Source organism: Xenopus tropicalis, chromosome 4 (genome assembly GCF_000004195.4).
Source record: "Xenopus tropicalis strain Nigerian chromosome 4, UCB_Xtro_10.0, whole genome shotgun sequence".
NCBI classification, from domain to species: domain Eukaryota; kingdom Metazoa; phylum Chordata; class Amphibia; order Anura; family Pipidae; genus Xenopus; species Xenopus tropicalis.
Genome location: NC_030680.2, coordinates 12,057,634 through 12,083,549, shown reverse-complemented (window position 1 = coordinate 12,083,549; position 25,916 = coordinate 12,057,634). Strand labels below are relative to the sequence as shown.

The following is a 25,916-nucleotide window of genomic DNA, read 5'->3' as shown; positions in this document are numbered from 1 at the left end:
AGTATTGCTTTGGTTTGATCCAGCAGGAATCCCCCCTACTGACTGTGTAACGTTACTCCCCCTACTGACTGTGTAACGTTACTCCCCCTACTGACTGTGTAACGTTACTCCCCCCTACTGACTGTGTAACGTTACTCCCCCTACTGACTGTGTAACGTTACTTCCCCTACTGACTGTGTAACGTTACTCCCCCTACTGACTGTGTAATGTTACTCCCCCTACTGACTGTGTAACGTTACTCCCCCTACTGACTGTGTAATGTTACTCCCCCTACTGACTGTGTAACGTTACTCCCCCTACTGACTGTGTAACGTTACTCCCCCTACTGACTGTGTAACGTTACTCCCCCTACTGGAAGGAGGGAAGTTCTGAGATGGGGGGTCGGCCGGGAAACTGAATACAAAGGCCCATAGCAATAATATCAGCCCGATGAGTTCCATTTCCCAATATCCTCATTTAATTCCATGTTTGGGCCAATAGTAAACTCAGTCCCCCAACTCCTGTCTCCTGTACCTTTTATTGTGTTGGGTTGGGAACCCCCAAATACTGTTCCACTTATTCTTAGCGCCCCCCATTTTCTAAACGCTACTCCTCTTACAGTTTTAGGGGTACAACACTCAAACTCCCCACACTTCTTCGCAATATAGCGGAGCTGGTTGTTTGTGTGTTTCTAAGGGATCCCGCCCCCCGTCTTCTTGGGGAGCCTCTCCGAACCCCCCAATTATCCCATTGACATTGACAGGGAAGAATTTCAAACTGCTGCCACACTTACAGCTTTGACGCTGCACCCCCCAAACTTGAAGCACATAGTCATGGGGTCCGTCTGATTAAAAATATGATGATTGTTGGATGCCCAAAAGTGGGCAGAGCTGTGAACAACCAATCAGATTTTACCTAATGACTTTCAATGGGGAAATTCAACCTGCTGCCATTCTCACAGTATTAACCCCAGGGTCCCCAAACTTTTCACAGTTGGTCACTAGGGGACTGCACTTTTAGTTTTGAAAAAGTGGGTGGGGCCACTAACAGCCAATCAGATTTCACCTATTGAAATGCCAGGGTTCCCAAACTTTGCACATTTTGTCACTGGGTGACTGCGTCCCAAGTTTAGAAAAGTGGGCAGAGCCAACAACAGCCAATCAGATTTCACTTATAGACTTTCATTTGGTTTACATTTAAACTGCTGCTATTCCTTAGATATTAATACTAAGGATTCTTAATAAATCATTGATTGTTTGTTTTTTTAATCAAATAACTTTCAGGAGTTTATGTGAGTTTCTAAAACCACCGGTTAGTAAATGCCCCCCCCATAGTTTCTCGGGTGTCTCAGCAAAGCAAAACTCCAGTCCCCCCTCCCTGTTCCCCCAACCTTTCCCTGTCTCTCTAATAAGCAAACAGAGCCGCTCAATGTCACACAACAATGGAACGTTTATTGTATAAATCTGTCTCTTTACAAAAAGAGAAAAGATTTAATATTGTTGTCAGCCTTCTGTTTGAAGGGCGACTTCTATTTGATTTAGCATCAGATGCACTTACCAACGCTTGCAAGTGTTTTCTGAATTCCATATTTCTTTCCTTTGCTGCAGAGGAGGCTAGCCATCGGGGACCAGATGTTATTAAGATGTTATTGTGGGGCCCGAGGATGACAAATGGGCCCCTGTGCCCCTACCCCACCCCCCGATGGCTGCCTTGTAGCAGAATTAAGTGTAAAACAACTGTACTTTTCCGAGTCTATCTTGGAAACGTTTCCCCAACTCATCCGAGCGGCTTCTTCAGTTCAGATGGCAGGTAGGGAATTCCCCGGCACTTAAACCCTTGAGGGTAGAACAGTCACAGACATCCAATCCCAATGATTCCATTAAACGTATCCAGTTAGGGGTTGGCTGAAACTGACAGGGGTAAGAAGGTAAGATCCAGTCAAAGTGGTACCATGATTCCCATTGATGCGGGTTTTCATCCTTCAAAGTACGACTGGAACAGAACAGTCACAGACTTCCAATCACGGCGATTCCATTGAACTTATTCGGTTAGGAGTGTGTTGGCCTGGTCTCTTTGCCTGTCTTTATTGATGAGCCAATGGCTGTGAATCCATGCCTGCCGACAAAACTTGCTCATCGCTACCTGTCTCTCATTTAGTTTCCATAAAGGCCCAGTCTGGGGACCCACAAGTTCTCAGAGCTCCTTTTAGAGGTTTGTATTCCTTCTCTTCAGCATTGCGTGCCACAGTATCAGCCCAATGGTGTCAAGTCCTAATAACGCCAAGTTGTATGTTCCAAAGGGCGGTGGGAATCAAACAGCAAGTACTGCTCTTTCAGTTCCCTTGAAGGTGCCCAGGGCTTTCTTTTCCACTTTTTCCATGTAACAGTTCAGTAGAACTGAAGACACAGGCAAACCCATAACACCACCATGTTTTTGTCCATAGAAAACTCCATTGTGCTTGAAGTAGGTGGTATTGAGACACAGGCCCAGTAAGGAACAAACTTGTTCTGGATTCAGCTTTGTTCTGCTGTATCAGCCCAATAGTGTCAAGTCCTAATAACGCCAAGTTGTATGTTCCAAAGGGCAGTGGGAATCAAAAAGCAAGTACTGCTCTTTCAGTTCCCTTGAAGGTGCCCAGGGCTTTCTTTTCCACTTTTTCCATGAACCAGTTCAGTAGAACTGGAGACACCGGCAAACCCATAACACCACCATGTTTTTGTCCATAGAAAACTCCATTGTGCTTGAAGTAGGTGGTATTGAGACACAGGCCCAGTAAGGAACAAACTTGTTCTGGATTCAGCTTTGTTCTGCTGTATCAGCCCAATAGTGTCAAGTCCTAATAACGCCAAGTTTTATGTTCCAAAGGGCGGTGGGAATCAAAAAGCAAGTACTGCTCTTTCAGTTCCCTTGAAGGTGCCCAGGGCTTTCTTTTCCACTTTTTCCATGAACCAGTTCAGTAGAACTGGAGACACAGGCAAACCCATAACACCACCATGTTTTTGTCCATAGAAAACTCCATTGTGCTTGAAGTAGGTGGTATTGAGACACAGGCCCAGTAAGGAACAAACTTGTTCTGGATTCAGCTTTGTTCTGCTGTATCAGCCCAATAGTGTCAAGTCCTAATAACGCCAAGTTTTATATTCCAAAGGGCGGTGGGAATCAAAAAGCAAGTACTGCTCTTTCAGTTCCTTGAAGGTGCCCAGGGCTTTCTTTTCCACTTTTTCCATGAACCAGTTCAGTAGAACTGGAGACACCGGCAAACCCATAACACCACCATGTTTTTGTCCATAGAAAACTCCATTGTGCTTGAAGTAGGTGGTATTGAGACACAGGCCCAGTAAGGAACAAACTTGTTCTGGATTTATCTTTGTTCTGCTGTGAAGGGTGGTGCCTTGTTTCAGCCGTTTCCTCACTCTGTTTGTCACCAACATACAATGGCGCTTTGACACCCTTACCCCGGCGGTTTCACAGCATTTCACACCTCCAGGCATGTACTTTGAAGGATTAACACCCTCATCAATAAGAATCATGGTACCACTGTGACTGGATCTCACCTTCTTACCCCTGTCAGTTTCAGCCAACCCCTAACTGAATACGTTCAATAGAACCATTGTGATTGGATGTCTGTGAGTGTACTACCCTCAAGGGTTCAAGTGCCGGGGAATTCCCTACCTGCCATCTGAACTGAAGAAGCCGCGCGGATGTGTTGGGGAAACGTTTCCAAGATGAACTGGGAAAAGTCCAGTTGCTTCAGACCTAATTCTACTAGATAGAGCAGGTGTTACAGCTCGGCAGATGTTTTTGCGCCACCTGAGGAAGAGAAAAAGGATTTATCATATGAATTCAGTGTATTAGATAAAATGTTGAAATAAATATATAAAGGACAAGGAATAATTCATTGTTGGGGTACCATTATCTTAGGTAACATTTTAGTCGGGTTCTCACATATATGGGGAATTTATAAATAGTTCGAGTTTGATTTTTTTTTCACAATTTAAGATATTTTGCGCTCAAAGAACCTCAAATTGGAATTATGCTTCGAAAACTCAAATGTCTGTTATTAAGTGCAAAAAACCTTAAAACTCCAATGTAAAACTTCACCATCTAAATGCGAGTGAGTTTATATAGAAGTAAATGGGAGTTGCCCTGGGCAAAGTCGTGCCATATTTTTTACAAATTAGTTAATTCGAGGTATTTGAGTTTTTTTTATGTGAAAGAGTTTTCCATATTAATAAATAAGAAGAGAATTTGATATGTGAGTTTATTCAATGTAGAAGAACTAACCAATTCCCCAACAAATGAGCCAGTAATATATATAATGGGTACAGTAGGTAATATTATCCCTACCTCACACAAAGAACAGTGAGCTCAGAGAGCTCATCCAGATTAGCTCGGAGGGGGCTCCCTCCTCGCTCAGTTGTTCATCCTGGTTATAAAAGAGAGAAGATGAAAAATGAATATTTCACAGGGCAAATGAATACAAAGTTTGTAACAGTTTTCTTTTTCTGCTTACACTGTCACTGCTCTCCCCTGATGACTCCCCAGAATCAAAATAGGGCTCGAATGGGGGCATGTCCCTTCGGTTCTCCTGGTTAAGATAAGAAAACATTATTTTATGAGATCAACTCCGATCAGTACAGAATATGATAAAACAAATCTTTAACATTTCATTAATTGCACTTTCATCCGTTCATTGATTATTTTCTGCTTACCTCACAGTGACAGGAATGGTCACTGTCACTGGATTCCTCCGATGATGTTGGCTGTTGAAAAGACAGGAAAAGGGGATTAAAAATAAAGTCAGTTACAATCTTTAGACGACAGTCTGCGTTTTGCAGTCTAACCCAACCTATAAAACTATTCCCATTAATTCAGCCCCACAGAACTACATTAACTCAGTTCCCTAGAGAAGATGCTAAAGTGAATGTTCTGTAGGGCGATCTGATGCCGGGATTGAAATTGTAATATAATTGTCTTTGCTGCTTACCCCAAAGAGTCTGATGGGCTGACACGGAGGCATGCCCCTTCGATTCTCCTGGTTAAGATAAGAAAACTCAGATCAGTACAGAATATGATAAAACAAATCTTTACAATGTCTTTAATTGCACTTTTCCATTCATTGATTATTTTCTGCTTACCTTGCAGTGATAGCAATGGTGGAAGGGGAATGACGACGAATGATGGTGTTCTTCCTGGATAAAAAAGAAAGAAGATCAGAAACAACTATTTCACAGCGCAACTGAACGCAAAGTTTGTAAAAGGTATTTTTTCTGCTTACGTCGCCAATGCTCTTTTCAGGCTCCTGACAGTCCTAATGGGAATACAGAAAAAGGGGATTAAACTCAGTTCAGTTAAACTCCTTATTGCAGCGCAACACAACATATAAACGTAACATATTGTGCCCATTGCTGCTTACCTGCGGCAGAGCGTCGCCTGCTCCCTCCTAGTTTTGGGGGAAAGAAAGAATAATATTGTATTAATTTAGCCCCATAAATCATTCTGAGATAAAACTTGTATAAAGGAAAGTAATACAATACTGAGTGGCGCCATTTTCACAATATGTCTCCCTTCCCTTTACTTACCTGACAGGTGTTATTGTCAGTGGGATTGTCTGCTGGTTCCTCCTGGTTAAGAAATAGAAAAGGCCCAGATCAGATCAATTCAATGTAGTAATGAGGATTCTAAGACAGGGTATAAATATGACAAAGGGACACGGTAGGAATGACATTAATATGGCTGCTAAAGTGTAAGAGAGCAGAAACAATTATTCCTTCTTACCTGGCGAGTCTGAGCCCCGGGTGTTTCTGGGCGCTCCTGGGTAAGAAAGGGAAATGAAAGAGATGAGCGAGGTTGTATGATTTCTGTTGTAAATAAGCCGATTGGCTGATAAGGGACTTTGATTTGTATTTATCCCTCTCTATTAGCCTAAAGGTCCCCATACACGGGCCAACTATAGCTGCCGATATGGGTCCCTTGGACCGATTCGGCAGCTAATCGGCCCGTGTATGGGCAGAACAGAGCGGCCTGCCTGACCGATATCTGGCCTGAAATTGGCCAGATCTCGATCGGCCAGGTTAGAAAATCCAGTCGGATCGGGGACCGTATCGGCTCGTTGATGCGGTCCCCGAACCGACTGCCCCATAACCACAAATGTAATCTGATCGTTTGGCCCCAGGGCCAAACGATCGGATTATTTTTTTTTTAAGTTTCTTGCTACCCGATATCGCCCACCCGTAGGTGGGGATACCGGGTGAAGATCCACTTGCTTGGGGACATCGCCAAGGGAGCGGATCTTATAGTGTATGGGCACCTTTATGCTTACCTCAATCTCCTCGCCAGGCTCAGCAATCTGCTCTGGTTCCTCCTGATGAAGAGCGATACGATTAGTTATGGGATCAACTTACTATAGTTCTGTAGCTCATTATCATTAATTAACTCAGTTTCAGCAAATAAAATAGTTCCTCTACTACTTACCTGGCAGATGTTGGTCTCAGGGGTCGGCGGCTCTGGGCAGATGTCAATGCCACATCCAACCGACGGAACCTGATTAAGAGAGGAAAATAAATCAGATTCACACATTTCTGGATTTTTCACCAAAAACTTCAAACCTCATTTTCACAAGAATTTCCATGTGCTTACAAACAATACAAATCATGGAAACCCCTTGAGCCAAATATTCAATAAAGGCTACAATTTGCCCAGCGCGGCTCCCACTGACAGCTTTTAGATTGCGTCATTTTCTATTAGGGTTTTTACACTTGGTAAATTACAGAAATATTGTGTAATTAGTAAAATACTCTATTTTTAGGTCTAAAAAGGTGCGATTCATAAAAACAAACAATAATGTAGGGTGTCAACTCCTTTTCTGCTTACCAGGCAGGTGGTGGTCTCCGGAAGAGCCTGGGAATGAGATAAACAAAGTGATGTTATTTTATAGAATTAACGGCCTATCATCTATCAAGATCTATATAAGGCACAAAATGACTAACGATGTGTTTAGTACTGGGGGAAAAAGTGCTTTTGAGAAGATATCATTCATGTGTATAAATAAATGCAGTCTGTACATGAATTTATTCTGATATGAATTCAAAGGGGAAGGGGCTGTCTCTTGCCAGGGAACCAAACATATTGAAAAGGGTTTCAGCCAATAATAATCTATTATATATATTGATATGTTATAGAATGTGCCAGATATGGTTTGTGGTAATGAATGATTTTGTAGATTTAGATATAAAAGTGGGAAAGTAGAAATGATGGGGGAATGGGGTCAGTAGTGAATATACCAGTAAATTCTCAGCGTTATTAAGGGCCTGTGACAAAGTCACATATAAATCTATAGGTCAGTAAATAATAAGGTTTCAATAACACAAATAACCCCGGAAAGTTGTGTTTTTTACATTTGGCCAAATTGCTGCTTACCACAATGATGTCGCCGGCGGGTTCGTCTTGGTGGTTCTAGGAAGGATAAAATCATGTTTTATTACAAGAATAAACGAGCAAAAATGGTAACAAATAAAAGTAAATGAAATGGCTGGAAAAGCACAAATAGTGAGCAAAGTGTGATCATTATATTGTGTTAACCAGTTCCTCCCTGCTTACCACGACGACCACATCGGCTTCATCTTTTTCAATCTAGGAAGAATAAAAACACGTTTTATTACAAAAATAAATGAGAAAAAGGCAAACAGATTGTAAATGCAATGGCTCAAATAGGGCAAATAGTCAGTAACGTGGGATTTTTATACTGAGTGAATTGGTTATTCTCTGCTTACCGCAACGAATTCGCTCGCTGGTTTATTCCGTCGTTTCTAGTAAAGAATAATAAAAAAAGAAATGAGCAAATGGGCAAAGTAGAATGAATTCAGCAATACAATAGGGCGAGCAGATCCCTTGGGAATTCACGTCTGAAACCGCAATCAGTGCTGCCCTGCAACATGTATTTATTAGACGTGTCCCTGAACTTTCAAGTGATCTGGTCTCCCTACAATAACGATCAAACTGACCTCAGTTAAAATAAAATGTCTAAATATATAGATTAGTGATGAGCGAATTTTTTGCGCCAGGCATGGATTCGCAGTGAATTTCTGCATTTTGCCATTGGCGAATTGTTTCCCAGTCGCATCAAATTAATTTTCAATAGGCCGTGCCATAGAAGCACACAACCTATTATGTTTTCAGTGGAGCTGCTGTTATACTTTATTATATTCCAGGTATATGATCCCTTATCCAGAAACCCGTTATCCAGAACGTTCCAAATGACAGAAAGCCCATCTCCCATAGACTCCATTATAAGCAAATAATTCTAATTTTTAAAAATGACTCCCTTTTCTCTGTAATAATAAAACAGTACCTGTACTTGATCCCAACTAAGATATAATTACCCCTTATTGGGGGCAGAACAGCCCTATTGGGTTTATTTAATGGTTAAATGATTCCCTTTTCTCTGTAATAATAAAACAGTACCTGTACTTGATCCCAACTAAGATATAATTACCCCTTATTGGGGGCAGAACAGCCCTATTGGGTTTATTTAATGGTTAAATGATTCCCTTTTCTCTGTAATAATAAAACAGTACCTGTACTTGATCCCAACTAAGATATAATTACCCCTTATTGGGGGCAGAACAGCCCTATTGGGTTTATTTAATGGTTAAATGATTCCCTTTTCTCTGTATTAATAAAACAGTACCTGTACTTGATCCCAACTAAGATATAATTACCCCTTATTGGGGGCAGAACAGCCCTATTGGGTTTATTTAATGGTTAAATGATTCCCTTTTCTCTGTAATAATAAAACAGTACCTGTACTTGATCCCAACTAAGATATAATTACCCCTTATTGGGGCAGAACAGCCCTATTGGGTTTATTTAATGGTTAAATGATTCCCTTTTCTCTGTAATAATAATACAGTACCTGTACTTGATCCCAACTAAGATATAATTACCCCTTATTGGGGCAGAACAGCCCTATTGGGTTTAAATAATTTTTTAGTAGACTTAAGGTATGGAGATACAAATTACGGAAGGATCCCTTATCCGGAAAGCGCCAGATCCCGACCATTCTGGATAACAGATCCTATACCTGTATATAGCAAGGCTATGAATAGCACTAAATGTGGGATATTAGAGTAAAAAGAATACAGTTGTTACCCTCGGCACACAAGGCAACCACGAAATCAACCTTCGGAACATTTTCGCACCAATTTCTCTCTATGGAGACAAACAGAAACATCCCTTTAGTTACAGTAATTAGTGAGAGATAAATGAGTGAAACTGTCAAAAAAAGTGAAACAGCGAAAAATCTTCAAAACATGAAAAAAGACGCACAGAAACACGACGCGCAACATTACTTTTCACAGGTGCATCAAGTTTTTTGACAAATTGTTGCCAAACTTTTGTGCCATTGTGAAAATAAAATACACCAAAGCCCCCACAGCGCCAGTATTAAACTGATTCGTTATTATTATCTCTTATTCCTGCTAACGTTGGCACCAACACCCCTAGAGCTCCACCTACCTCAGTCACCTGATCAAGAATGAGCCAGTTTGGCCGCTGCTTGGGCACTTTGACTGTGACATTGTGACATCACAACGACATCACTCACAACAAACACTAATTACATTGACTCCAACCTTTCTGAGGTTCAAACCATTGTGACATCACACGTGCAACTGGGGCCTGGGAATGTGGGTTACACACATATAGTTACATAGGGTTGGAATAACAATGTCACGTGACCAGCCCCAGCTGGGAATGGGTGTCATGTTACAAATGGCAGTTGAAATGGCAGATCTGTATTCCTGCACAGGCAGCGATGGGTTAATGTCTGTATAATAAATCCCATTGACTTAACATTGAGGCCGACTGTGAGGGATTGTAGCGCAGAGAGGGAATTGGTTAGAAACGTGAAATTTACCACATTTGAAGAGGTTTGCAACCTGTGTCAGAAGATACCCCGCACAAGGGTATAAGTTTTACCCCCGGGGCAAGAGTGGTCCCCAAATTTGCCCCATTGACTTATAATGGGGATTTTGGCGAATAACTAGTTTGTCGTAACCCATGAATGAGGTGTCAAACCGTGCGGCTTATTCGGGAATGGGGTGATATGACTTTTCTGAGGGGTGGGAGGTTAATTGGCCCAGCAGGGGGCAATTAACCACCGTTTGTCGTAGACCCATGAATGAGGTGTCAAACCGTGCGGCTTACTCGGGGATGGGGTGCTATGACTTTTCTGAGGGGTGGGCAGTTAATTGCCCCAGCAGGGGGCAGTTAACCACCGTTTGTCGTAGACCCATGAATGAGGTGTCAAACCGTGCGGCTTATTCGGGAATGCGGTGCTCTGACTTTTCTGAGGGGTGGGCGGTTAATTGCCCCAGCAGGGGGCAATTAACCACCGTTTGTCGTAGACCCATGAATGAGGTGTCAAACCGTGCGGCTTATTCGGGAATTGGTTGTTATGACTTTTCTGAGGGGTGGGCGGTTAATTGCCCCAGCAGGGGCAATTAACCACCGTTTGTCATAGACCAATGAATGAGGTGTCAAACCATGCGGCTTATTCGGGAATGCGGTGCTCTGACTTTTCTGAGGGGTGGGCGGTTAATTGCCCCAGCAGGGTGAGGTGTCAAACCGTGCGGCTTATTCGGGAATGGGGTGATATGACTTTTCTGAGGGGTGGGCAGTTAATTGCCCCGGCAGGGGGCAATTAACCACCGTTTGTCGTAGACCCATGAATGAGGTGTCAAACCATGCGGCTTATTCGGGAATGGGGTGCTATGACTTTTCTGAGGGGTTGGCGGTTAATTGCCCCAGCAGGGGGCAATTAACCACCGTTTGTCGTAGACCCATGAATGAGGTGTCAAACCGTGCGGCTTATTCGGGAATGGGGTGTTTTGACTTTTCTGAGGGGTAGGTGGTTAATTGCCCCAGCAGGGGGCAATTAACCACCGTTTGTCTTAGACCCATGAATGAGGTGTCAAACTGTGCGGCTTATTCGGGAATGGGGTGTTTTGACTTTTCTGAGGGGTGGGCGGTTAATTGCCCCAGCAGGGGGCAATTAACCACCGTTTGTTGTAGACCCATGAATAGGGTGTCAAACCGTGCGGCTTATTCGGGAATGGGGTGATATGACTTTTCTAAGGGGTGGTTGGTTAATTGCCCCCTGCTGGGGGCAATTAACCACCGTTTGTCATAGACCCATGAATAAGGTGTCAAACCGTGCGGCTTATTCGGGAATGGGGTGTTTTGACTTTTCTGAGGGGTGGGAGGTTAATTGCCCCAGCAGGGGGCAATTAACCACCGTTTGTCGTAGACCCATGAATAAGGTGTCAAACCGTGCTGCTTATTCGGGAATGGGGTGATATGACTTTTCTAAGGGGTGGGTGGTTAATTGCCCCACCAGGGGGCAATTAACCACCATTTGTCGTAGACCCATGAATGAGGTGTCAAACCGTGTGGCTTATTCGGGAATGCAGTGCTATGACTTTTCTGAGGGGTGGGCGGTTAATTGCCCCAGCAGGGGGCAATTAACCACCGTTTGTCGTAGACCCATGAATGAGGTGTCAAACCGTGCGGCTTATTCGGGAATGCGGTGCTCTGACTTTTCTGAGGGGTGGGCGGTTAATTGCCCCAGCAGGGGGCAATTAACCACCATTTGTCGTAGACCCATGAATGAGGTGTCAAACCGTGCGGCTTATTCGGGAATAGGGTGTTATAACTTTTCTGAGGGGTGGGCGGTTAATTGCCCCAGCAGGGGCAATTAACCACCGTTTGTCATAGACCCATGAATGAGGTGTCAAACCGTGCGGCTTATTCGGGAATAGGGTGTTATGACTTTTCTGAGGGGTGGGCGGTTAATTGCCCCAGCAGGGGCAATTAACCACCGTTTGTCATAGACCCATGAATGAGGTGTCAAACCGTGCGGCTTATTCGGGAATGCGGTGCTCTGACATTTCTGAGGGGTGGGCGGTTAATTGCCCCAGCAGGGGGCAATTAACCACCATTTGTCGTAGACCCATGAATGAGGTGTCAAACCGTGCGGCTTATTCAGGAATAGGGTGTTATGAATTTTCTGAGGGGTGGGCGGTTAATTGCCCCTGCAGGGGCAATGTTGATTTTAATGTTTCAGCAACACTGAAGTGTGAAACATTGTGAAGTGTGAAACATTGTGAAGTGTGAAACATTGTAATATTGGGGCACGAGTTTTGCCACGGCAAGCACCACTCACATTTTCTTAAGGAAATGTACCTCTCTAGTTATTATTATTATTATTATTCTTAGCGCCCCCATTTTCTAAACGCTACTCCTCCTACAGTAGGGGTACAACACCCAAACTCTCCACATTTCTTCGCCCTATAGTGTCCCAAATTTAGAAAAGTTGGCGGAGCCAACAACAGATCATTTATAAACACTGGGCAAATTTCCACCTGGGCAGTAAGCCATAGCAACCAATCAGTGATTCGCTTTTTTGAACCAGCTGGAAGTAGAACAATGAAATCAAACATCTGATTGGTTGCCATGGGTAACTACCCAGGTGCAAATTTGCCCAGTATTTATAAATATATATTCCAGGGTGTCCAACCTGCACGCCCCTCCATTCAGCAGCTCTTGAATAACAACTCCCTGCAACCCCCAGCAAATATAGGCTTCCAGACAAATGTACTTATTTATACTTTAATATTGCATATTTTTATTCTATTGGCATCATATGTTGGGGGAAATGTGAATAAAAAGTTTCTTGGGTGGATCAGCTGTGCAGGGCTGAGCTGTTGTACAGAGGATAACCACACGGGAGCGCTGCTCTCACATCAGACAAGGTCACATTTTGAGAATAATTCCCTGCAATGCCCTGTGTAGGTCAGTATTGTAACTAAATATATTTAAAGGGGATATAAAACCCTTTAAAGGGGTAAAGTAAAACTAGGGGGCACAGTGGGACAGCATCATGGCTGGGTTTATATCCCCTTTACTGGAAGACTCACATCCTATCTGCCTCTGTGGCAATACCCCTTTTCAGCCACCTGATGGCGCTGCATGGCTTCTATCATTTGCTACACTCAGTAGTCTGCAATTTTCTTTTCCAGTTCTGGCAATAATATCTTGTAGCTCTACAGCCTGCGGCCTTACAGATATTGCTAAAACACTGCACACTACTAAGTCTGCTGGGAGTTGTAGTTGCAACAGTTGACTTCAGACTGGGCAGCACTGCTTTAGACGATTGTTTGTTGAACCATAAATGTTATCAAATATTATATGGGTGGATATAAAGCTAAATTCCCCCCGGGGCTGATCACGTGATCAAAGAGCAGGGAGTCAATAGCTCATAGGGCAGGCTGGGGAAAAATGATGTTGTTGGATGATATTGCTTTTGGATTATCTCTGCCCCTGATAATGCTAGACTACAGTTCCCAGCATGCACAGGACACCATTAAGTAGGTGCTCCAGTCAGGGGCCCCAAGGCAGAGGAGGGGTCAACGGAGACTCAAAATTGGGGGTATTCCTGGGGCGAATCAGGGGGATAACTATCAGGGTGCAGACATTTTTTTTTTCATTGTTCTACTTAACATCCAGCTGACTGTGGCGCCTGTAGGCGAGGGCCCATGATTATAACAGCAGCCCTCAGTATATCGGTGTTTAATGCAGGCTGTAGCCCATCAATTTCTGATTGGAACCATCCTGCTCTAGAAGATCTAGGTCCCTTTTATATTCTCTGCACTTCTAGTTCTGACTCCTAAAAACATGTAGCAGATACCAGCTGACCTGGAAGGTAACGGACACCTGCTACTTTGTGTCAAGAGTCAGATCTAGAGGAAAGATAAGGACAAACACGGATACTGCCTTCAGTGGCAATTACACAGACCGGTAAAAGGGAAAATTCAATACCAACTTACCGGAATTTTCTTTTCCTGGCTATCCATGGCAGCATTCATTAGTGGGTTATTTCACCCACTGATAGCTGATAGGGAAGAATTAAAAATAATTAGACAATCACTCCAGATACCACCCGTATGTATAGATCCACCCCTTCCCCTCAAGCCCAAACACACGTCTACTGAATAGTCAGCTCCTTAATCTCCATTATTTCGTCTGGAGCTGATCCAAACAATTGTAACCTTCTATGAACATTAAACTTGAGATGGTATGACAAAAAAAACTAAAACAAAATGTTTACTTATACTATAAAAATAGTAAACATTTCAAATAGTGATAAACTCCCCAATTCTTCGGCCCCCAACCCCCCTCGCACGCGCGCGCATGCGCAAACCCCCTCGCTGCCGAGCATGCATGCGTGAACAGTAAAGGTCCCATACGGAGCATTGGGGAGAGATCCCCAATCCCCGGCATGCCGCCCCTAAGTTTGTGCCGCCCTAGGCCCGGGCCTTTGTGGCCTCGCCACAAATCCGGGCCTGTACATATGGGTAGGAGGTGCCATAGTGTTTCCCTTAGACAGTACAGTATGGGGGTACAGCTTATTGTGTGCCCAGAACATTCCTTCTCTGTATATTTGTATTTATACATATGGGTAGGAGGTGCCATAGTGTTTCCCTTAGACAGTACAGTATGGGGGTACAGCTTATTGTGTGCCCAGAACATTCTTTCTCTGTATATTTGTATTTATACATATGGGTAGGAGGTGCCATAGTGTTTCCCTTAGACAGTACAGTATGGGGGTACAGCTTATTGTGTGCCCAGAACATTCCTTCTCTGTATATTTGTATTTATACATATGGGTAGGAGGTGCCATAGTGTTTCCCTTAGACAGTACAGTATGGGGGTACAGCTTATTGTGTGCCCAGAACATTCTTTCTCTGTATATTTGTATTTATACATATGGGTAGGAGGTGCCATAGTGTTTCCCTTAGACAGTACAGTATGGGGGTACAGCTTATTGTGTGCCCAGAACATTCCTTCTCTGTATATTTGTATTTATACATATGGGTAGGAGGTGCCATAGTGTTTCCCTTAGACAGTACAGTATGGGGGTACAGCTTATTGTGTGCCCAGAGCATTCCTTCTCTGTATATTTGTATTTATACATATGGGTAGGAGGTGCCATAGTGTTTCCCTTAGACAGTACAGTATGGGGGTACAGCTTATTGTGTGCCCAGAACATTCTTTCTCTGTATATTTGTATTTATACATATGGGTAGGAGGTGCCATAGTGTTTCCCTTAGACAGTACAGTATGGGGGTACAGCTTATTGTGTGCCCAGAACATTCCTTCTCTGTATATTTGTATTTATACATATGGATAGGAGGTGCCATAGTGTTTCCCTTAGACAGTACAGTATGGGGGTACAGCTTATTGTGTGCCCAGAACATTCCTTCTCTGTATATTTGTATTTATACATATGGGTAGGGGGTGCCATAGTGTTTCCCTTAGACAGTACAGTATGGGGGTACAGCTTATTGTGTGCCCAGAACATTCCTTCTCTGTATATTTGTATTTATACATATGGGTAGGAGGTGCCATAGTGTTTCCCTTAGACAGTACAGTATGGGGGTACAGCTTATTGTGTGCCCAGAACATTCCTTCTCTGTATATTTGTATTTATACATATGGGTAGGAGGTGCCATAGTGTTTACCATAGACAGTACAGTATGGGGGTACAGCTTATTGTGTATTTATTTATTTGTATTTATACATATGGGTAGGTATTTTATTGAATGTATAAACATTACAAGCAAATCATAAACATTTCAGAAGCAAAAAAGCATCACATTATTAACCAATAAAAAGCACCAGAATAAAATCACATGACAGATATAACAATATACAGAGCTGCCGCACCACTGCGCATCTTTAGAGCCTATTCTGCTTCTGCCCCCACCCCCTGCATCACTCCTTCTTTTGGGGTACTCTCTGCCCCCTCCAGGGCAACCATCACCTCCTCCCCTGGGGACTCCCCCTGACTCTCCTCCCCGCTCTCTTTTCTCTCTCTCTCTCTCTCTTCCTGTCCTTCCAAAGAACATTCCGCAACCATATTGTGCCAGGCATCGGGGAAAGAGTTGTGGGCGGGGCCTAACTTTAAGCACAAATTGCAGCGGAGTTTCTGGCATTCCGTACTGGGGTGCCCAGTCTCACCACAGAGGGCGCACTTTACAACTGGGCATTTAACTGCAAAGTGCCTGTTTGAGCCGCACTTGAAACACACCCTGGCTTGGCCGGGGTAGAAGCAAACGCCCCTTCCCAATAAAGAAGGAATTAGGGAGGAGCTTGGGGAAATTCCTGTGCAGTTTGACCTGCACCTTCCAACCCCCCACCCAGAAATCCTCCCCATCATACAGTGGGGTAAAGGGGGGCAGAACGGTGTCTCTTTAGCCAGATCAGCCTGGAGACTGGGGTCACCCTAAACCCCTCCCACTCTGGGGCGCCTCTCTTACCCTCATACCTGCGCCAGAAATCATCCAACCCCTGAGACAGTTTGAAGCTGAGATCAAACTCAGTGTCTGTGACACTTATCAGCCCAAACACGTCTGCAGGGGTAAAACCCAGGGGTTGTTTGATTCCTGGCTACAAACCTGCCCCGGGAACTCACCCCTCTCCTTCACCCACTTGATCATCACTGCATTCTTCCTCCTACTGGCAGCACTCTCACCCGCCATAGAGACATTCTGCCCAAACAGTCTCTTACCGTCCCAAGCACCTCTTCTCCCTTGTGCCCCTTCACTCTCGGTATTTACAGGGGGATTCCCTGCACCCTCTGTGGCACCACTTTCCCCCCCTCTTACTGCAGCATCACATACAGTTTTATCAGTCAGCAGTGCAGCCATGTCAGTACTCCCAGCAGCCATGTCGGTACTCCCAGCAGTCATGTCAGTACGCCCAGCAGCCATGTCGGTACTCCCAGCAGCCATGCCAGTACTCCCAGCAGTCATGTCAGTAATCCCCGCAGCCATGCCAGTACTCCCAGCAGTCATGTCAGTAATCCCCGCAGCCATGCCAGTACTCCCAGCAGCCATGCCAGTACTCCCAGCAGCCATGTCAGTACTCCCAGCAGCCATGCCAGTACTCCCAGCAGCCATGCCAGTACTCCCCGCAGCCATGCCAGTACTCCCAGCAGCCATGCCAGTACTCCCCGCAGCCATGCCAGTACTCCCAGCAGCCATGCCAGTACTCCCCGCAGCCATGTCAGTACTCCCAGCAGCCATGTCAGTACTCCCAGCAGCCATGCCAGTACTCCCAGCAGCCATGTCAGTACTCCCAGCAGCCATGTCAGTACTGCCCGCAGCCATGTCAGTACTCCCAGCAGGCTTGCCACACTGCACTCACACCCGACACACTCAAAGTATTGATATTAACATTAGTGCCTGGCAATGAAACAGTTAATGGATCCCGGGAATCTGCACAGGAAGGACCCACATTCCCACCCGCAGGAATCACAGTCCCTTTAGGAAAAGCAGAGCGTTTGAACCACTTTCTCAGGTAACTTTTCTCCATTTCCTGGAATCACTTGTGATTATCAAAACCCTCTCCCCGGGGCTCTATAACTGCCAGAACCCTGGTAATGTTACTGTCACTGTCCCCCAAGTCCTTACTCATATAATCACGTTTATGAACTGCTTTAGCTCTCTGTGCCCCCTAAGGCCCCCAGTCCAGCCGCCATGTTATCAATACTCCCCTCCAAAATGTTCCTTTTCTCCTCCAGAATATTAATGTCTCTCAGGGCCCTGATTATCTGGTTCTGATTGGGCCCAGCTGAGCCCACAGTCTCTGGCTTCCCAGCGCCATTGCTGGCAGCTGTCTCTCCCCCATCACACAGGGGCATTGCTCCTACCTGGGCCATTGCAGCAGTCTCAGGCTGATGCCACACGTGGCGTTTTTACGCTGCGTTTTTTCTCAGCCGAAAAACGCCGCACAAGCCACACATGGCGTTTTTCAGCCTAGAACTGGTGACGTAAGCAAATCCTGTTGCCATGGTGCTAATAGTGCAAAATAGCAAAAAACGCCGCGTATTTCCGCTAGGTCTGCCAGCTGCCTTTGCGTACACAAAGGAATAGCTTGCTTTGCAAGTGCTGGCGTATTTCGGCCTACGCTTGAAAAATCCATGCTTAGGCGTTTTCTAGCGTATTTCCGCTTTGTGTGGTTTGCTTCGCGTCTTTTCAAGCTATTTCTATGGATGATGATATCAGGCGTTTTTCAGCCGCCGAAAATACGCAGCGTAAAAACGCCACGTGTGGCATCAGCCTCAGGGCTCTCTCTCAGCGCCTCCTCAGCCACCTCCATAGCCACTCAGCCTGCAGCACTTCCTTCCTTGGTCCCAGCATGCCTTGCAGCACTTCCTTCCTGGGTCCCAGCGTGCCTTGCGGCACTTCCTTCCTGGGTCCCAGCGTGCCTTGCGGCACTTCCTTCCTGGGTCCCAGCGTGCCTTGCGGCACTTCCTTCCTGGGTCCCAGCATGCCTTGCGGCACTTCCTTCCTGGGTCCCAGCGTGCCTTGCGGCACTTCCTTCCTTGGTCCCAGCGTGCCTTGCGGCACTTCCTTCCTGGGTCCCAGCGTGCCTTGCGCCACTTCCTTCCTGGGTCCCAGCGTGCCTTGCAGCACTTCCTTCCTGGGTCCCAGCATGCCTTGCAGCACTTCTTTCCTGGGTCCCCGCATGCCTTGCAGCACTTCCTTCCTGGGTCCCAGCATGCCTTGCAGCACTTCTTTCCTGGGTCCCAGCATGCCTTGCAGCACTTCCTTCCTGGGTCCCAGCATGCCTTGCAGCACTTCCTTCCTGGGTCCCAGCATGCCTTGCAGCACTTCCTTCCTGGGTCCCAGCATGCCTTGCAGCACTTCCTTCCTGTGTCCCAGCGTGCCTTGCAGCGCTTCCTTCCTGGGTCCCAGCATGCCTTGCAGCACTTCCTTCCTGGGTCCCAGCATGCCTTGCAGCACTTCCTTCCTGGGTCCCACCGTGCCTTGCAGCGCTTCCTTCCTGGGTCCCAGCGTGCCTTGCAGCACTTCCTTCCTGGGTCCCAGCGTGCCTTGCAGCAGGTTCCTGGCTTGCCTCTGAACTGCAGCTCCCAGCAACAGAAGTGCCGTTTTCCACAGCAGAACTGTAACTCTTTGCAGCAACTTCGGCTTGGTCGTCCAGGGTGTTCACTCGCTCGGGGACCTCGATTACAGATGGAACGCTGCCCGTACCGGTACTTTCTCCTCACAGTCTGGAGCTCACACACCTCCTCTCAGTATGGGGGTACAGCTTATTGTGTACCCAGAACATTCCTTCTCTGTATATTTGTATTTATACATATGGGAGGGAGGTGCCATAGTGTTTCCCTTAGACAGTACAGTATGGGGGTACAGCTTATTGTGTGCCCAGAACATTCCTTCTCTGTATATTTGTATTTATACATATGGGAGGGAGGTGCCATAGTGTTTCCCATAGACAGTACAGTATGGGGGTACAGCTTATTGTGTGCCCAGAACATTCCTTCTCTGTATATTTGTATTTATACATATGGGTAGGGGGTGCCATAGTGTTTCCCTTAGACAGTACAGTATGGGGGTACAGCTTATTGTGTGCCCAGAACATTCCTTCTCTGTATATTTGTATTTATACATATGGGTAGGGGGTGCCATAGTGTTTCCCTTAGACAGTACAGTATGGGGGTACAGCTTATTGTGTGCCCAGAACATTCCTTCTCTGTATATTTGTATTTATACATATGGGTAGGAGGTGCCATAGTGTTTCCCTTAGACAGTACAGTATGGGGGTACAGCTTATTGTGTGCCCAGAACATTCCTTCTCTGTATATTTGTATTTATACATATGGGTAGGGATTTTATTGAAGAATAAAAACATTACAAAAGCAAAAATAACTTCATATTACAATAACATCAAACAACACGAAAAACTTTAAAATCAAAAAGAAACTGTTACATTTTGCCAAAAAGTTTCATTTGTATTTGATTTCCTCATTTCACTTGTTTTAATAAGAAAAATCTCTCTTAAAATCACATTAACAACCCGTTCAATAGAGTCACTTATTTGCCCCAGAGTCATTTTACAGCGCATCTGCCAGAGGTGGTACCGTAACACAGAGATGACTATATACAAGGATTCCCTCTTAACATTTTGCACTCCCCTCTCACCTACAATCCCATAAGAAAACTCAGAAAAATTAAGATTTTCAAGAACTTTCAAGTTTAAAGAAACAGCTAGAGATTTTCTCAGATTTCGAGACACGGGGCAATCAACTAAAAAGTGTTCTTGTGATTCCTCCTTTTTACATCCCCATGGGCAGTGTCTATCAACTATATTGAGATATTTTAAATTTCCTCTCACAAAAAGCCTCCCTTGAAGGGCCAACCAGGCATTATCCCAAAATTTCTTGGGCATTCTCTTACTATTTAGATAGCGCAGGCTCTCCTCAAGCACAGACGTCCTACAGTCCCTGGGAGCCAAAGGAATATACATATGGGTAGGAGGTGCCATAGTGTTTACCATAGAGAGTACAGTATGGGGGTACAGCTTACTGTGTGCCCAGAACATTCCTTCTCTGTATATTTGTATTTATACATATGGGTAGGAGGTGCCATAGTGTTTCCCTTAGACAGTACAGTATGGGGGTACAGCTTACTGTGTGCCCAGAACATTCCTTCTCTGTATATTTGTATTTATACATATGGGTAGGAGGTGCCATAGTGTTTACCATAGAGAGTACAGTATGGGGGTACAGCTTATTGTGTGCCCAGAACATACCCCCCAACTGTCCCGCTTTTCGCGGGACAGTCCCGATTTTTATGGCGCATCCCGCTGTCCTGGATAGTTCCATGAATGTCCCTGTGTGTGGGGGGGCTACTGTGTATGGGGGTACTGTGTATGGGGGGGCAAAACTGGTACATATTTATAACTCACTTATAACTGACTGCCTTCTCTCTATATTTGTATTTTAATGTAGGAGTTGCTATATTGTTTTCCTAGAATCTCAGCCATAAAGCAGGGCAGGACTGCTGCTTACAATGGGGGGGATCAGATAGGATCTGTGCCACTGTGACAGAATGCTCTGTTATACAGATAGCTAGAATCTCAGCCATAAAGCAGGGCAGGACTGCTGCTTACAATGGGGGGGATCAGATAGGATCTGTGCCACTGTGACAGAATGCTCTGTTATACAGATAGCTAGAATCTCAGCCATAAAGCAGGGCAGGACTGCTGCTTACAATGGGGGGGGATCAGATAGGATCTGTGCCACTGTGACAGAATGCTCTGTTATACAGATAGCTAGAATCTCAGCCATAAAGCAGGGCAGGACTGCTGCTTACAATGGGGGGATCAGATAGGATCTGTGCCACTGTGACAGAATGCTCTGTTATACAGATAGCTAGAATCTCAGCCATAAAGCAGGGCAGGACTGCTGCTTACAATGGGGGGATCAGATAGGATCTGTGCCACTGTGACAGAATGCTCTGTTATACAGATAGCTAGAATCTCAGCCATAAAGCAGGGCAGGACTGCTGCTTACAATGGGGGGATCAGATAGGATCTGTGCCACTGTGACAGAATGCTCTGTTATACAGATAGCTAGAATCTCAGCCATAAAGCAGGGCAGGACTGCTGCTTACAATGGGGGGGGGGGGGGGTCAGATAGGATCTGTGCCACTGTGACAGAATGCTCTGTTATACAGATAGCTAGAATCTCAGCCATAAAGCAGGGCAGGACTGCTGCTTACAATGGGGGGGATCAGATAGGATCTGTGCCACTGTGACAGAATGCTCTGTTATACAGATAGCTAGAATCTCAGCCATAAAGCAGTGCAGGACTGCTGCTTACAATGGGGGGATCAGATTCTGACGGGCTCTTTGCTGCTCTTCTCTCCCCTACAGATGAGTATATACAAGCGCACTGAGCTGGTTCACCCTCAAGCCAAACTGCGCTTTCCCTACACCTACAGAAGCAAGGAGCCCTGCCCCAAGATAGGGCGGGGGGGCGATAAAGAAGAAACATCGAAGGAAAACAAGGATGAAAAGTCAGGGGAGACGGAACCACAGGGAAAGGTGGAAACCATTTCAGAGAAGATAAATTCAGGTATCACATAATAAGATGATCCCCAAACCAACCCTTAATCTGAGGCCTCCAGGGTTGGCATCTCATATGGCATAACCATAGAGGGGGCAGCCCCTATGGGAGGTGCCTGGGGGGCATGTAACCATTGCATAAGCCTTTTTGTGTCTGTATATTTGTTGTAGAGAAGAACGAGGAATCTCTGGCTCCTGAGAATGAATATGTGGAGAAGTTCAGCCAATGCCTCAACCACATCCCAAAGCTGCGCTACTCCCTGGGGTACGACCACCAGAAGAGAGAACTGTGTGTTTCTTTCCTAGAAGGTAGGTTGGTGAGTGGGGTCTCAGGGTAGGGCAGCTTTATGGGTCAGTAGGTACAGCAGATCCAACTCCCTCAAGCCTCTTCTCTTCATACTGATGCCCTTCCAGGTCCGGGCTGTCCTCTTCTGGTGGGTCAGCAGCAGATACATCATGTTCAGTAGCCCTGTTTGTGTTGTTCTTCAGCTGTTGGTTGCCCACTTACCAAGGAGGAGGAGCCTGGGAGTCACAGCTACATTGGGGGCACTCTCACCAGCAATGGTGGGCAAACAGAAGCCCAGACCTCGCTGATGAATAGGACCCCACATACAGTTTGGGACGAGGCTCTGCTGTTCCCCTTATCAGAGGAGGAACGAGTAGAGGCTTGAGGCACTGTGACCGCTACTCCAGGCACCAGGTAGCCGGGGAAATCACCCTGAGTCTGGCTAATCTAGGGGTTCCCTTTGGAGCAGCTCGGTGGGTGGGACCTCAGGCCTCCTGAGAAGGTCAGTACATTGGTTTTATTCCCCTTTTAATTAACCACTGGATCATTGCTATTTAGGGGTCACTTTTGCACGGAGTAAGTTATGGGCCAGGGCTTCTGTAAGATGCCACAGTCACTGTCTATTGGGCTGATGTGGGGCTCAAGCCAAGGGAGTCATGGAATTCTGGGATTAAGTGCCACAGTGGAAGAGACAGGAAAGGATAAAGGGGAAGTAAATACTTTCAAATGACAACTGCCCAGTGTATGTGGTGTAAACTAATAGAAAGGCAGAAGGGGAGCTGCAAAGGCATCTTCAGGGGCACAGATATTCCCTACTAAAGGGCTGGTATAGAAGCTCAAAAATATGTGCAGCCTAATCCTTGTCAAGCTTTAGTCACAGAACCCCTCAGTGACTGCTAATATCCTTATCATTTACAGTAGGGGGTACATTATCCCTTATAATACATGAGTGATACTCAGAGTTCCCTGTATAACTCAGCCTGCAGCCTTGTGCCTTTATATGGGCACAGAACCCCTCAGTGACTGCTAATATCCTTATCATTTACAGTAGGGGGTACATTATCCCTTATAATACATGAGTAATACTCAGAGTTCCCTGTATAACTCAGCCTGCAGCCTTGTGCCTTTATATGGGCACAGAACCCCTCAGTGACTGCTAATATCCTTATCATTTACAGTAGGGGGTACAGTATCCCTTATAATACATGAGTGATACTCAGAGTTCCCTGTATAACTCCCTGCAGCCTTGTGCCTTTATATGGGCACAGAACCACTCAGTGACTGCTAATATCCTTATCATTTACAGTAGGGGGTACAGTATCCCTTATAAAACATGAGTGATACTCAGAGTTCCCTGTATAACTCCCTGCAGCCTTGTGCCTTTATATGGGCACAGAACCCCTCAGTGACTTCTAATATCCTTATCATTTACAGTAGGGGGTACATTATCCCTTATAATACATGAGTGATACTCAGAGTTCCCTGTATAACTCCCTGCAGCCTTGTGCCTTTATATGGGCACAGAACCCCTCAGTGACTGCTAATATCCTTATCATTTACAGTAGGGGGTACATTATCCCTTATAATACATGAGTGATACTCAGAGTTCCCTGTATAATTTTGTTGAAAATTTTGTTGTAAGGAGCCCCGTGATTTCTGATGGCGGCCCTGTGGCTTTTAATTGGAACTCTTGCCCATTAAACATTTTGAAATTAATGAACTGGCTAAGTCCCCAAGCTCCCACATCTGCCCCATGGAAAGAGAACTGCCCTAGACCATGAAATACACTGTTCTATTTACCAGTATACACATGGGTGCTGGGACTGGTCCATTGCTTGGTATGGGAGGGGTGTTAAAAGTTCTACTGCACTTTGCACAGTGACCTCAGCGGGTCTGCATAGTCTATTCTGTAGTTATATAACTATAGAGTATGCTCTGATAAACTTCAGTCACACTTTACTGCTGCACTGCAAGTTGGAGTGATATCCACCCCCTCACCCCCAGCAGCCAATCAGCAGAACAATGGGAAGGGGGCAAGATAGCAGCTCCCAGTAGGTATCAGAATTGCACTCAATAGTAAGAAATCCAAGTCCGGCTTGGGACTCCTCCTGTTACATGGGAGTAGGAGAAACAATAGGTTAGCTGAAAGCAGTTCTAATGTGTAGCGCTGGCTGAAAGCTCGGACTCAGGCACAATGCACTGGGATGGTGCCTATACACCAATATATGTGAGAAGTAAAGTGCTGGGTAATAAAGCAATGGTATTTACCTCTCCTTTGTACCTTATTTATCTGTTGGATCAGAATGTTGGAATAGGGTTGGAAGGACTAACAGAAAGCATTATGTAAAGGCCCAGAATAAAAGAGAACCCAAGTCTCGGCTATTCCATTTAAAGACATTTTTTTTCAAGCCGTTGGTTGAAGGTGCCTGGTATTTTATCGAGGGAATAATAGTAGCCAGGCAGCTCAAGGCAGGCATTTATACGTCATCTATTAGAGCAGCCATAACACACTACATGTTTGGGCCTGTGGCCTTGATAAACCTACTTATCATTCTCCAACTACAAAAATTATATTATATAACCAAGGACGAGGAGTTTCCGACCAAAGAGAAGGGAGAGCAGCTCAGCCAAGGGGGCTGCCATTATTAATATTTGTTATGATTGTAGACAAGAGGGCACTTTTACATGGTATAACTTGGAGGCCAATCGGCTGCCTTCCCTCCCAATCCACTGCTACTGGGCTCTAAATATAAGGGCTTGGGAATTACAGTATGAGAGTTCAGGAGAATTCCTCAGCTTGCACAATACAATATGGTCTGCTCCATTTGTGCCATCCTTATCTCCTGTCTTTTTGGCCAAGCATTGAGTAAGTATCAGGTAAGTAAAATGGACTCTTTTGCCAACACTTCTGGCTATTCCCTTTGCCCCATACCCACGCTTTGCTTCTTACCATTCCCTTTGCCCCATACCCATGCTTTGCTTCTTACCGTTCCCTTTGCCCCATACCCATGCTTTGCTTCTTCCCATTCCCTTTGCCCCATACCCATGCTTTGCTTCTTACCATTCCCTTTGCCCCATACCCATGCTTTGCTTCTTACCGTTCCCTTTGCCCCATACCCATGCTTTGCTTCATTCCATTCCCTTTGCCCCATACCCATGCTTTGCTTCTTACCATTCCCTTTGCCCCATACCCATGCTTTGCTTCTTCCCATTCCCTTTGCCCCATACCCATGCTTTGCTTCTTACCATTCCCTTTGCCCCATACCCATGCTTTGCTTCTTACCATTCCCTTTGCCCCATACCCATGCTTTGCTTCATTCCATTCCCTTTGCCCCATACCCATGCTTTTCTTCATTCTATTCCCTTTGCCCCATACCCATGCTTTGCTTCTTACCATTCCCTTTGCCCCATACCCATGCTTTGCTTCTTACCATTCCCTTTTCCCCATACCCATGCTTTGCTTCTTACCATTCCCTTTGCCCCATACCCATGCTTTGCTTCTTACCATTTCCTTTGCCCCATACCCATGCTTTGCTTCTTATTATTCCCTTTGCCCCATACCCATGCTTTGCTTCTTACCATTCCCTTTGCCCCATACCCATGCTTTGCTTCATTCCATTCCCTTTGCCCCATACCCATGCTTTGCTTCTTACCT

General features: G+C 45.4%; 1 protein-coding gene and 1 long non-coding RNA gene across 10 annotated transcripts in view; one reads left to right on the top strand and one right to left on the bottom strand.

Annotated features, from left to right (window-relative positions):
• Positions 1 to 3,677: 3,677 nt before the first annotated feature.
• LOC116410257 lies at positions 3,678 to 4,534 on the bottom strand. Its single transcript, XR_004222211.1, has 3 exons — positions 4,493 to 4,534; positions 4,327 to 4,405; positions 3,678 to 3,789 (listed from the first exon to the last, which is right to left on the bottom strand). It is a non-coding gene; the product is annotated as an uncharacterized LOC116410257 (long non-coding RNA).
• A 616-nt stretch (positions 4,535 to 5,150) lies between these two features.
• Positions 5,151 to 25,916, top strand: part of LOC105946018 (embryonic protein UVS.2) — a 58,531-nt gene continuing 37,765 nt past the window's right edge. For all 9 annotated transcript variants that reach the window (XM_031900455.1, XM_031900456.1, XM_031900457.1 and 6 more), the window contains exons 1-3: positions 5,151 to 5,240; positions 21,784 to 21,985; positions 22,147 to 22,284. In XM_031900455.1, coding sequence (XP_031756315.1) covers positions 21,784 to 21,985; positions 22,147 to 22,284 — 340 coding nt within the window. In that variant the 5' untranslated portion in view covers positions 5,151 to 5,240. The remainder of the gene's footprint in view (positions 5,241 to 21,783; positions 21,986 to 22,146; positions 22,285 to 25,916) is intronic.